The sequence below is a fragment of the Dermacentor silvarum genome, unplaced genomic scaffold (assembly GCF_013339745.2).
Source record: "Dermacentor silvarum isolate Dsil-2018 unplaced genomic scaffold, BIME_Dsil_1.4 Seq365, whole genome shotgun sequence".
NCBI classification, from domain to species: Eukaryota; Metazoa; Arthropoda; class Arachnida; order Ixodida; family Ixodidae; genus Dermacentor; species Dermacentor silvarum.
In genome coordinates, this window is record NW_023606119.1 from 284,420 (window position 1) to 298,306 (window position 13,887).

The 13,887-nt window shown below is 48.7% G+C and overlaps 1 protein-coding gene across 2 annotated transcripts in view; it reads right to left on the bottom strand.

Annotated features, from left to right (window-relative positions):
• Positions 1-13,887, bottom strand: part of LOC119434990 (protein shifted-like) — a 170,725-nt gene that overhangs the window by 86,331 nt on the left and 70,507 nt on the right. For both annotated transcript variants that reach the window (XM_037701975.2, XM_037701974.2), the window contains exons 4-5: positions 9,043-9,147; positions 6,524-6,619 (exon numbers count right to left, since the gene is read on the bottom strand). In XM_037701975.2, the coding sequence (XP_037557903.1) occupies positions 6,524-6,619; positions 9,043-9,147 (201 nt within the window). The remainder of the gene's footprint in view (positions 1-6,523; positions 6,620-9,042; positions 9,148-13,887) is intronic.

Consider the following 13,887-nt stretch of genomic DNA (forward strand, 5'->3'; position numbering starts at 1 on the left):
CGAGGGTGATCATCACTTACTGCTCGACCATGAAATTTACGTCGCTAGAGGCATAGCTGAGCTACGTGCAGGGAAAGCAAGGGTGTTGCTCACGAACTTCAGCCCCGAATACAAGCACATCAACAAAGGTACCCACGGTCGCCTACATCGAAGAAATAGTACAAGCCACCAGTGCTTTCGCCTTCACGGATTCCAGTGCACCTGCAACGACGACTATAAGACCTGAACCAACTTTCGACGTCAATCAGAACCTTCCCAGGCATAAGAAAGAACAACTAAAGCTCTGATCCTGCAATACAAGGACTGCTTCTCCTCGTCGTCAAAAGTTCGACAAACCCCTGTCGCGAAGCACCGCATCATAACCGACGAAAATGTCCGCCCACTCCGTCAGAGCCCGTACCGAGTTTCGGCGCGCGAACGCGAGGCCATAAGGCAACAAGTCGACGAAATGCTACGCGATGACATCATCCAGCCGTCAAAGAGTCCGTGGGCGTCCCCCGTGGTGTTAGTGAAGAAGAAGGATGGAACCCTACGTTTCTGCGTCGATTATCGTCGCCTCAACAAGATCACGAAGAAGGACGTATACCCCCTCCCACGGATTGACGACGCCTTGGATCGACTCTACGACGCAAAGTATTTTTCGTCGATGGACCTCAAAACCGGCTACTGGCAAATCGAAGTCAACGAGAGGGACCGGGAGAAGACTGTTTTTATAACACCAGACGGACTGTTCGAGTTCAAGGTCATGCCGTTTGGTCTTTGCTCGGCACCTGCGACTTTCCAACGCGTCATGGATACAGTACTGGCAGCTTGAAGTGGCAGACTTGCCTCGTCTATTTGGACGACGTCGTTGTGTTTGCCTCAAGCTTCGAAGAACACCTGCGGCGCCTTGAAACAGTTCTTCGAGCAATCAAAACCTCCGACTCACGTTAAAGACAGAAAAGTGCCGCTTCGCATATGAGGAACTCTTGTTTTGGGCCACGTCATCAACAAGTCTGGAGTGCGCCCCGACCCTCAGAAAACTGCGGCCATCTCCAACTTCCTCCACCCGCTGACAAGAAGGCAGTGCGTAGATTTCTTGGACTGTGCGCCTATTACAGGCGCTTTGTCAAGACTTTTTCACGGATCGCTGAGCCACTGACGTATCTCACGAAGGCCGACGTCGAGTTCAAGTGGGAGACGCCGCAAGTCGAAGCATTTGAAGAACGGAAGCGACGCCTGCAATTACCGCCAATACTTGCGCATTTCGACGAAAACTCTGATACCGAAGTCCACACCGACGCAAGCAGCGTAGGACTCGGTGCCGTTCTTGTGCAGAGGACTGACGGACTAGAAAGGGTTGTAAGTTACGCTAGCCGGTCGCTATCGAAGGCGGAAGCAAATTATTCCACAACAGAAAAGGAGTGCCTCGCCATCATCTGGGCTACATCAAAGTTTCGCCCCTACCTCTATGGCAGGCCCTTTAAAGCTGTAAGCGACCACCACGCCTTGTGTTGGCTAGCTAACCTTGAAGGATCCTTCAGGTCGCCTCGCACGATGGAGTCTGAGACTTCAAGTATCGACATCACCGTCGTTTACAAGTCCGGGCGAAAGCACTCTGACGCCGACTGCTTGTCTCGCGCCCCCGTCGAACCGCCGCCACAGGACGACCAGGATGACGACATTTTCTCGGACCCATCAGTGCCTACGAATTCGCCGAACAACAGCGAGCCGACCCGGAACTAACGAGCCTTGTAGACTACCTGGAAGGCAAGACCGTCATTGTGCCGAAGGTGTTCAGGCGAGGATTGGCGTCGTTTTTCTTGCAAAACGACATTCTTCCAAGAAAAACTTCTCGCCTCTCCGAACCAACTACCTCCTCGTGGCACCCTCAGCATTGCGTCCAGAGGTTCTGCAAGCTCTCCATGACGACCCAACGGCTGGACACCTCGGTTTTTCCCGCACGCTCGCGAGGATAGAAGAAAATATACTACTGGTCTCGCCTCTCTGCCGACGTCGCCCAGTACGTAAGGACATGCCGAGACTGTCAGCGACGCAAAACACCACCGACAAGGCCAGCCGGACTTCTACAGCCGATCGAGCCACCTCGCCGACCGTTCCAGCAGATCGGGATGGACTTACTGGGGGCCTTTTCCGACGTCGACGTCCTGGAATAAATGGTCGTCGTAGCTACGGACTACCTCACCCGCTACGCCGAAACAAAAGCCTTGCCCAAAGGCAGTGCTGCCGAGGTAGCCCGATTCTTCGTTGAGAACATCCTCCTGCGTCACGGTGCCCCAGAAGTCCTCATCACCGACAGAGGTACGGCCTTCACGGCTGAACTAACTCAAGCCATCCTGCGCTACAGCCAGACAAGCCATCGCCGGACCACCGCCTACCACCCACAGACGAATGGCCTCACCGAGCGCCTAAATAAGACCATCGCCGACATGCTGGCAATGTACGTCGACGTCGAACACAAGACGTGGGTTGCCATCCTTCCGTACGTGACCTTCGCATACAACACGGCCATGCAAGAAAACGACGCACATGGCGCCGTTCAACCTGGTCTACGGAAGGAAACCGGCAACTACGCTTGACGCCATGCTACCGGATGTCTCCGACGAAGAAATATCCACGTTGCCACCTATTTGCAGCGTGCCGAAGAAGGTCGACAGCTCGCCCGCCTGCGCATCAACAACCAGCAGAGAACCGACAGCCGACACCTACAATCTTCGACGACGCTACGTCGAGTACCAGCCCGGAGACCGTGTTTGGGTCTGGACTCCAATACGCCGACGAGGACTTAGCGAGAAACTCTTACGTCGCTATTTCGGACCATATAAGGTCATCCGACGTATTGGCGCACTGGACTATGAGGTCGTGCCAGACGGTATTTCGCAATCACAGCGGCGCCGCGCACGACCTGAAGTCATCCACGTGGTGCGTCTTAAGCCTTTCTACGCCCGCTGACGAACTTATATAGGTCCTTTGTTGCTTTGTTAATTTTGTCCCTTTCTGTACGCGTGGTTTTGTTTTCGCTTTCGTGTTTGTAGCATCGGGACGATGCTTTTTAAGGGGAGGGTATTGACACGTATACATGTTTATCTTTCACCGGTGGCCGCTTTCCACCGGCTAACAGATGTTAAACTTTATCGCTCGGCGCAGGACGCGCCTGTATCGGAAGTTTCTAGAACGTTATCGATGCTTCTTTCCGTTGCCTGTTTTCACCGACGCTTATGTTATCTGATTGTATGACCGACGCGAATTGTCTAGAACTTTCTGGAAGACACGCGGGCATCAGGGATTAATCTGGAACCTTCGATGACTCAGGTATAAAAGCCGACGCGTTTCGCCGCTGATGAGATTTTCGACGATCGCCGACTGTGTTCGCCGCTATCGTTGTGCTTTGAGTGTACCTTGCTTTTGTGGGCACAGGTTCGCCCAATAAACAACCAGTTTCGTCGTACACAGTTTTACGACTGTTTTCTTCAGCGTCACTACTACGTGACAACATATACTCTGAGCAACTTTTTGTCAGACAGAAATCAACGGTGGCGTCAGCGTCCGGCGAAACAGTTTTCACGGCCATCGCACGCAAGCTCAAACCATCGGGATCAGTTCACACGCGTTGCAGGTGCAGCACCGAACGGCCGGTGCACAACACGGGTGGATGTGTTGCTCGCCTTTCGTCACCAACACCTTGGTGCCCCAGAGCCACGTGACATAACATAAGAACAGTCAACCAAACACGCCAGCTTAAACTGGCCCACTGAGACACATAAGCAACCGTCCAACGCTGACTGCGAAGTGTGGAACCCGCATACCAAGTACTTGGCCACAAGAACAGGTGCGCAGACGCTTTTTCCTTTTAATTAAGGCAGATCTTGGTAACACCCCTATGTGATAAAGGAATCCACAGCGATTAATGCATTTAATGAACCGTTTACAGGAGTACAGGAGGCATACGTGAATATCTTAGCAATCATCTACAAGGACTCCACAGCTACCTTGGTTCTCCGCAAGAAAAGTAGAAAGATACCTATCAAGAAAGGGTCAGGCAAGGAGACACAATCTCTATAATGCTATTCACTGCATGCTTAGAAGTATTCAAGCTCTTAGACTGGGAAGGCTTAGGAGTGAGGATCAAAGGCGAATATCTCAGCAACCTTCGGTTTGCAGATGACATTGGCCTATTCAGCAACAATGGAGACGAAATACAGCAAATGATTGAGGACCTTAATTGAGAAAGTGTAAGAATTGGGTTGAAGATGAATATGCAGAAGACAAAGATACTGTTCAATAGCCTGGCGAGGGAACCAGAATTCAGGATCGCGAGTCAGCCTCTAGAGTCTGTAAAGGAGTACGTTTATCTAGGTCAATTACTCACAGGAGACCCTGATCACGAGAAAGAAATTCACAGAAGAATAAAATTGGGTTGGAGTGCATACGGCAGGCATTGCCAAATCCTGGCTGGGAGCTTGCCACTGTCGTTGAAAAGAAAAGTGCACAATCATTGCATTCTACCGGTGATAACATATGGGGCAGAAACTTGGAGGTTAACAAAGAAGCTCGAGAACAAGTTAAGGACCGCACAAAGAGCGATGGAACGAAAAATCTTAGGACTAACGTTAAGAGACAGGAGGAGAGCGGTGTGGATCAGAGAACAAACGGGGATAGCCGATATTCTAGTTGACATTAAGCGGAAGAAATGGAGCTGCATGGGCAGGCCATGTAATGCGTAGGATGGATAACCGGTGGACCGTTATGGTTACAGAATGGATACCAAGAGAAGGGAAGCGCAGTCGAGGTCGGCAGAAAACCAGATGGGATGATGAAGTTAGGAAATTTGCAGGCGCAAGTTGGAAACAGCTAGCGCAAGACAGGGGTAAGTGGAGATCACAGGGAGAGGCCTTCGTCCTGCAGTGGACATGAATAGGATGATGATGATGATGATGATGATGATGATGAATGAACCGCTTAGTTATCGTACACAGGGGCATACACGAAGAAATGAAGCGTATGTTCCGCAATAGGCATAACGCGTAGGGGCATTCACAAAAAAATTGCTTCAAATACTTTCTTTTAGTCGATGGCGCATGAATATAACCGTCGTCCTGCTCACGCTGTACGGATTTTCTACTCTTGTTTTAGGCTGCTTGTAAAAATAGCATTGCTATATATTGAGTTATTCTGTTCTAGAGCTATTCTATTTCTGCTGAATTTAAGTATATTAATTTATTTTATTCAGTGTGTTTTTTGTGCTGGCGCAATGTTTTGTCATTATTGCTACTGTATTTATCAAAAGAATAGACCGTTGGTACTGCATAACGTGAGGACGACAGAAGCAGACGAAGCGCTGCTAAGAACCGATTGCTTATTGCACCTCGCATGGTACAAGAGGCCAACATAATTTTTCGACATCCATCACAGGCCGCTACCGCGACAGGACTCTTTTTTCGACAGATGGGCAGCTTACAGAATTATTGCCACCTAGCCGCACACTGCATGCGCTAACCCTTGTAACTGATAGAGCAAAATTGATATCCAGAAACACGAATCAAGTGACTATAGGGAGATTGTCGAGGCGTTAGAAATGGGCAGAAGCAATAATGGTGTAAGCTGCCCACCACTGTCGAAAAAAGAAATCCTGCTCCTATCGCGGCGGCCTGTGATGGATGCCGGAAAGTAATCTATGTGGCCCCTGTTTTCTTCATGTTGTTCTATAAGGTATTGACCGTGCGCAATAAGCAATCGGTTCTCATTAGCGTTGTGCATTCATCTCCTTCTGTCGTCCTGCGTGCTCTTTTGTGCCTTACCTCAAGTTATGCATTTATCCCTCATATCTAGGTCTAATAAATGAACTACATATTAAGCAGTCCTCGCCGCCTCGCTTGGCTTACAAACTACTGGCACGTGCAGCGTGCCACGGTCTCGTCACTGAGGTTTGGCGAGTGCTCATTACTGTGGCCACCGCACTCGGAACATTATCCCGACAAGGAAAGCATGGGGTGAAATTAGCCGTTGTTCTAAGTTAACGCATTTCCGTAAAGAGCGAACATTTCTCGGCAAATGCAAACACGAGGCAGCGCATGTGACCCACGGCGGCGGGTGCATCCCTGGGAGACACTCCCCGCCATGGCCTTACAATGGTCACATAGCACTTGAAAAACAGTCAGCGTGCCAATAAACTCTCCTATCCCAGCTGCTAAATTCGAGACCCTCGCTATGCAATTACCACACGAATCCAACAGAAAACAAAGCCAATGTTGGGATAGCGCGGTAATTGCCGCGTCCAGTTTCATTCCCTTATATTTCTGAATAATAATTAATAAAACGAGTTAATTTTTCTTACGCTTCTCTCGTATCCGTTGTCTTCAACTGGTTGTTTCGCAATAAAAAATCGAGCTCCTCGGTTTGGCCTATTCGCTCACCGCATTTTAAAGCCTTCTTGGTTTCGTAAGTACGCATGCAGGCGGAGCTAGTCCAACTGGCAGCGAGAGTTGGATACGCTGCTACACTGCAGTGAAGAAAAGGCACTCACCTCCTTCGCAGTGCGGTCCCTGGTATCCGACGGCGCAGTCGCACACTCCTGGGGCCACGCAGGTTCCTCCGTTCATGCACTGTGGATAGCACAGCGCTGCTGGGCAGGCCGCCACGACCAAGGTCAGAGCTCAAGGAATGTGCCTCCTCCTCCTCCACGGCGACGCAAGTTACCTACGACACTACATTCAGATGCGGCTAGACCCACTAGGCTGTGCTCAGTGGAGACGTTCCCAACGAACCCGCTCTAGCTGCGGCGCCACTACACCGATGGGCTTTTTTTCTAAAAAATAATGTGGGCGCACATTAGGCAAAAGTGCACGATGATAACGGAGTGTCCTCCACTGTAATTGGGGTCCTCGTCACTCATTTCCCCTATAGAAACAAGCGCAGTCCGCGATTGGGACGCGCCAGAACACGAAACCCTTTCAAGTCCAAAACAAGACAGGCAGGCACAGTGAGACGTCGAAGGAAGCGCGTTGTAATGTAGCAGGCGACGTCGGATTTCAGAGATGCCGAAATAAGTAGCTGCGCGCTGTAATATTGCATAGTAAGACAGCTCGGGACAATATTTATTTGCGATGACCGAACCTCGCTGCCAATCGCTTTCACCAATTGAACAAATGCAGCTTTAGTATTTTTTTCTTCAGACCTAGGCGTTGGCAAGGCGACATCGCAGACACGCGCCACTGTTACAACCCGCTAAACTCTGTGAAATTACCTTGAAAGAACTGGAGCAACAAGTTTCAGCTTGAAATAATACGACCTTTGGGTAAAGCAGTGATTGTCGAGTTCACTTTCAGGCTACGAAAAGGGAGCTTCACGTGCCTTCCAAGTGCATCTGGCAATCCAGTTTTCCCTGCAAGGCATGTTGAGAGCGATCGTCGCTGTGCTGATATTCAGGCCTCTAAAGTACAACGCTCATGTTCAGCGTCCGGCGATTAATCAACAGCAAACTGCACCGAATCAACTAAACGACACCAACGGAATTCGGCCTCCTTCGGTGTCCGTCCAGACGACAGACTGACGCTTCTTTACAAGGGCGTCGAGACCCCTTTTGCCAAGACTCTTTCGCTTCTCATGCCAAGAGTTATGGAAATGAGAATCACAGGCAGGGATTCGTGTTAGGTAAAAGTTAGGCCCCTCCTCTTGTGTGGGTGTTTACGAGCCTTACTTTTTTTCTAACATAAAACTATGGAAAATTGCTCATTCGCTCGCGAATTCGCACTGCTTGCGGATTTTATTTTAATCACTTATTTCCTCGCTCTCACTGCTGTATAAAAGTCATAGCTCACTGCCGGCGTTGTTATGGATCCTTGCTTCACTCTTAGCAGCACATGAAAATGAGGCGGTAGGGGGGTCAAATAAACAATTTGTGATGTCTCTCTTGCAGGAAGTATTTTACAGCAGCGCGCAGGGCAGCAAGCTCTACCGCCGCCGATGTTGTCGTGTGTGACAGTTTGAATTTGATTGCACTTTTCGTAGACGGTATGACAACGGCACCTCGGTAGATGAGACCGTACCAGTGGCACAGATGTGTATTCGGTCCATATACACCTCATTCATTATTAGCAGCCTCATCTGTTTCAGTTCCCGGAATACTTAGGCACACCTGAGGCTGTTGGGGACATATTTGGACACAAATGTACGGCGAAGCTTCCAATTGATTCCAATTTGCAGGCGCAAGTTGAAATCAGCTAGCGCAGGACATTTATATTGTACCCACCCCCTCTGTAACGCCCTCTGGGTCTTGAGGGTATACTAATAAATAAAATAAATAATTGGAGATCGCTGGAAGAGGTCTTCGATCTGCACTGGACATAAATGTAAGCTGATAATAATGATGATGATAAGGCGAAGCTTATTAGCGCGTAATGTAGCACTTATTCATTGTCCGCCAATCACGTTCACGTTCAGCGCTGACCAAAAAAAAAAAAAAAACACAGTTCACAGTATTTTTGCTGACATGTACGGCTACTGGTAGAAGGGTGCCATGGTTCCGAGCTGCTTGCAAACGTCACATTATATGCTAAATTTTAGTGGGGTGCAACCATTTATTAATCGTTTTAGTAGTGATGATGCCATTAAGTAGCTTCTCGTGGGCGCGCATATCATGACACACTGAGTAATGACACAGTTTTCCATTCATCTGTTAACTGACTCATTATCAATCACAGCATAAAATCAAGAAGCTATCATACTATCAAACATAGTGCAGCCAGCCGCTTGTGATGCCACAGAACGGCCGCAAGCTATTCGAGTGTTTCGTGCCTTCGCTATTTACATTTTACTCCGTGGCACAGATACAAACGGCCCTTCCCTGGTTTACATTTGCTCCTAGCTGCTCTTCCAGTGTCATGTGTAAGCCTCAGACAGAGGAAACTTGCTCTGTGATGCTAAGTCTATTTTCACGGTTATTTTGACTAGTCGCAGATAAGCAAAAACAATGCGGCGTACATCTTCGTGCTGCCGGTAGGAAGCGCATCAGGGGGTGAGCGAGTGACGCCACATGACACTTGCCTGTCCTGCAGTAGCGGCCCATGTATCGCTTCGGACACTCGCAGATCTTCTCAGCGTTGCAGCGACCCCCGTTGGCGCATTTGCGGTCACATTCAGGGTCTGGACCTGCACAATTTGCATATCATAATCAGCTGTTTGTACAATGTAGTCGTGTTATGCTAGCAAAGTCACAAAAGGTGCGACATGTATGTATGTATGTATGTATGTATGTATGTATGTATGTATGTAGTATGTATGTATGTATGTATGTATGTATGTATGTATGTATGTATGTATGTATGTATGTGTTGTGTGTGTGTGTGTGTATGTATGTATGTATGTATGTATGTATGTATGTATGTATGTATGTATGTATGTATGTATGTATGTATGTATGTATGTATGTATGTATGTATGTATGTATGTATGTATGTATGTATGTATGTATGTATTGGAATAAAGGAGACGCAGAGACAACACCCGTTTCACTGGGCCCGCTGTTCTATTAACTCTGCCTCGTCGTCTTCTCCCTCTTCGCGCCCAATTTGCGAGCGCCCGAGGCCAAGTTCATCTTCGCACTCGGCCACGCTGCAAGTTTCCGGCGCGCTTGCAACCAAGCAACTTGTCCAGGGAGTGAGGTCGTCGTTGGTGAGCCGTCCAGCGCACAACCAGCTTCTCTGGCGGGCGGCACTGACTGCAGCGCGCTGGTCGCACGTCTAGCCGACGATTATCCCGTTGCAGGTGTGCACGTACGGCAGCAGGTTCTGGACGATGAACGGCTGCTCGGCTCAGCTGTCGCGTGCGTATTTTCCGTGTTGCCGCTGAGTGATCAAGTTCCGTCATTGCGCTTGAATCAGCCGCGCTAGACGAAAAACCGCGAGCGTTGCGCGACTGGCCTTTTGCGCGTCTTGCGCGTGCGGGCAGGTCTTTCATGATAATGACCTTCAGCCAGGCCTCCATCAGTGATCCATCGTGGCGCAGAATAAAAAAGAAAGCAAGATTGTTCCAAAAATTTCTTAAGACCAGGTCACCAGAGGATCTCGATATTTATAAAAAATATTGTAATAAGCTTAACACATTTCTAAAAAATGAAAAGCGCTGTTTTCTGCACGATCAGTTTAGTAAAGAGCAATGTAGGGATAGTGCGCAGATGTGGAATAAGCTCAACAGTTTGCTAAATCGCACACCGGTCTCGGCAACAGTCACAGAGCTAAACCATCAAGGTCACCGTATTGAGGGATTCGAGCTTGCTGAACAATTTAATACGTTTCTCAGAGATGTTGTGTCAGCTCCGCAAAGGTCAAGTAGGACTAAACATGCCATAAATAAGAACCCTTCTAGCATGTATCTCGAACCAACCAATGAGGCCGAAATATGTGCCATATTTAATTCATTTAAAAACAGCAAAGCACGTGATATTCATGGTATTGAGGTAGCTCTAATTAAACACGTGGTTGAAATAACAGCCCCAATATTGGCTTATGTATATAACTTATCAATATCTTCAGGTCACTTTCCAAAACTGATGCAAGTAGCTAAAGCCAGCATGATTTTTAAAAGTGGTGACAAAAATGACATGGCTAACTATAGGTCAATTTCGATTCTACCCATTTTTTCCAAGGGGTTGGAGAAGATAATTTATAAGCGACTAATGAAGTTTTGCGTGAAATTTAACTTGATTACTTCATCGCAGTATGGCTTCCTACCTAACAGGTCCACAGAAATAGCTCTCCTAAAGCAAAAAGAATTAATTCTTGAGTCCATTGAAAACAAAGAATTGTGCATCGATGTATCTGTAGACTACTCCAATGCGTTCGATCGGATCAACCATGAAATACTTTTGGAAAAACTGGAATTATATGGTATTCGTGGAATCGCAGCACTCCTTCTAAAAACGTACCTACAATATCGATGCCAGTGTGTGACGATAGGAAACCACGTGTCTACTTGCCAGAATATAAGTAAGGCCTTTTAAGAATATAAGTATGGCCACATAAGGAGTCCCCCAGGGAAGTATCCTGGGCCCATTATTGTTTTTGCTATATATTAATGATATAACAACTATCAGCAACGATCCAAGTTATATTTTGTATGCAGATGACACAAGCCTCCTATTTAAAAGCAGCGACATGCAACACCTGATCTTGGTTATTAACGAAACTATGGAAAAACTTAGTATATGGAGCGCTGAAAATTGCCTGTTAATAAATAAAAAAAAAAAGCTGTGTTGTTCCATGCGCGTCAATATTCGCTTATTGTACAACCAGTGATAAAGTTCGAAAACTGCAACATTGAAATAGCTGATACTGTAAAAACGCTAGGAATATTTTTCAATAAAAACACGAGCTGGGATCCTCACGTTAGCTCAGTTATGTCTCGCCTAAGTAGGTGTGTTGGTGTTCTAGCAAAATTTCGCTCATACCTTCCTGTATCCGTAAAATTGTTAATTTATAACACACTGTTCTTATCACATCTTAACTAAATAGTTTCCTAGTTTGGGGAAGTACCACATCGTCTAACATTGGCAAACTGCATGTGCTACAAAAGAAGGCGTTACGTCATATCGCTAGTGCTGATTACAATGCACACACTGCTGAACTGTTTCGTCAGTTTAACGTTGTTCCCGTGCCCAAACTTTACGAGTATTTGCTATGCATGAGATACAAAAAATCTGTATATAACTGCGAGCACGAATTTCTTAGCATATCATCGCTGAAAACGAATACCATTGTATATCCATTCCGCAGTAAAGAGTATTGGCACGTGCCATTTTGTCGTACTCAGCATGCGCGGCAAATGTTACGTCATGCGCTTTCAGTTCTGTTAAGCAGACTAATTTTCCAAAACATTCATGTGGAAATGTGCAGCATACGTAACACACGAGAGTATTTCATTCCATGATGTCAGTACTTTTTTTCCACTGCTGTTAGTGCTTTTTATGTATTTATAATTATTGTCAAGCTGTTCGTATTATATTACACTGCATAACACCAGAGGTTGACCTGCAATAATAAACAGCTAAAATGCCTTGTTAGTGTATATTGTAGCCCTTTTTGTATGCCTTGTATATGGGGGCTCGGGCGCTTCTCAGGTGAATTGATTTTCAATTTTTGCCCGAGCATTCCCGCACTGTGATGATGCAAATAAATTTCAACTTCAACTCCCCCCATGCGCTGTGAATGGCCGCGAATTCGGCAAATGACTGCGGGGACATGCAGCGATGTGGCTCCGACGAGTCAGGGATCATGTCCCGCGGCGTAGACCACGGTGTTGCGTAGACTGCCACGTGAAAGTAGCAGCGGTGACTTTCGGCGTGTTCAGAGCTTGTGGTGGTGTCGGTTTGTGATGCGCCGCCCGGGTCGCAACACTACATTTGCTAGTAGGTACAGCGTTTGACCGCTGGCGCCACGCTGCGCCGCTCACACGTACCGCGTTTCTAGGTGGTTCCGTTCACCGAGGGGCGCTCGAACGCAATGATATGGTTTGCACAAATGCCACCCTTCGAAGCGTGGCTGTATGGCGGAGTGGTTACGGCGCTCGCTTCGGGATCTTGCGTACGCGGGTTCGAAACCCACTCTGGCTACGCTTTTTTGTTTGTTTTTTTATATCACGCTTTTCTTTTTTTTTCTCTCACTGTTTGCCAGCGCGGTCGCTTGAACCCCGGCGCCACGGTGGCAGCCGTGGTGCCGGGCGCCGACGCGAAGCGGCGGTCGTTGGGGTGTTGCGGAGCGCAGCGTAGCAACACCCAAAATAAAAAAAAATACTGCTCCAGTCAGGTAGACTGCTCCCTCCCTGATAGTGAGATTACATTTGGATCATCAAAACAGTGATGCGTTTATAATACCACCGATCCCAACAGCAGGCTAAGTCACCACCAGCCCAGCGTTTTTCTCCGTCAACGCCTCCTCCGTTCCAACGGCGGCGGCTCGAAACATGGTACGCGCGAGCGGCGCAGCGTGGCGCCAGCGGTCAAACGCTGTACCTACTAGCAAATGGAAATACGCGCCCGGGTCGACGCAGGAGCGGTGGTCGCCATATACTTCCCACCGTCTGGGGTTGGAGCCGGTGTCTGCGGTGGGGCAGCCTGCGGACCTCTCTGTCCAGGCGTTGCTGGGAACTACGGCCGCGTCAAGGTGGTGCTCCTCAGGAGCTCCGGCCGCAGACCAGTGCTGGTCGGGCTCGTCGCAGGCATACATGAGCGGGCCGAAAGCAGCGATCAGAGCTGCACTCCATTCAGGCCATTCACGCCTTCGTAGGTGTCCCATGTCTTTGCGGCACTGAAAAGTCGTTTTGGCTGCAACCAGCCATCTTTTGTGGTCTGGCCAAGCATACCGGTCACCCAAGGCATTGATGGTGTGAAAACCAAAGGATGACGTCATCTTGAAAGCCGTGACAGGGCGGTATTTTTACGTAAGCCGGCTCCTGGAAGTCGCAGCGGCTCAACTCCGCCAGGCTACCTGTTCAGTTGCCCGAGGAACCAGGGCCGGTGTCCACGGAAAGTGTGGTCGTTGTGGTAGTCGCGGCAGCCGGTTCTACCACCAAGGAAGCAAGGACAGCATACCTTGGTGGCTGAGGAGTCGAAGTAGTGCTCATGATAATATTCTCGTCAAGGGAAGCGTCTACGGCGTTCCCAGGCAGGACAGGTCCAAGACGGTGGGACCGAAGCGCTTTCTCAGTGCGACGTGCAACGGCGCAACCTCCGACGGATGCGAAGGTGTTCGTCAAAGCGCGAGCTGGTGATTCAGCTTGGCTATGGCTTGGACGAGATCACCGGTAGAGTCCCGCCCTAGAGCCACCGAGGAGGCTAGGACGCCGTCCCCGGATGGTGGGGTGGGTGCTTGCGACGGCGGTAGGGTGGCCGGCGCC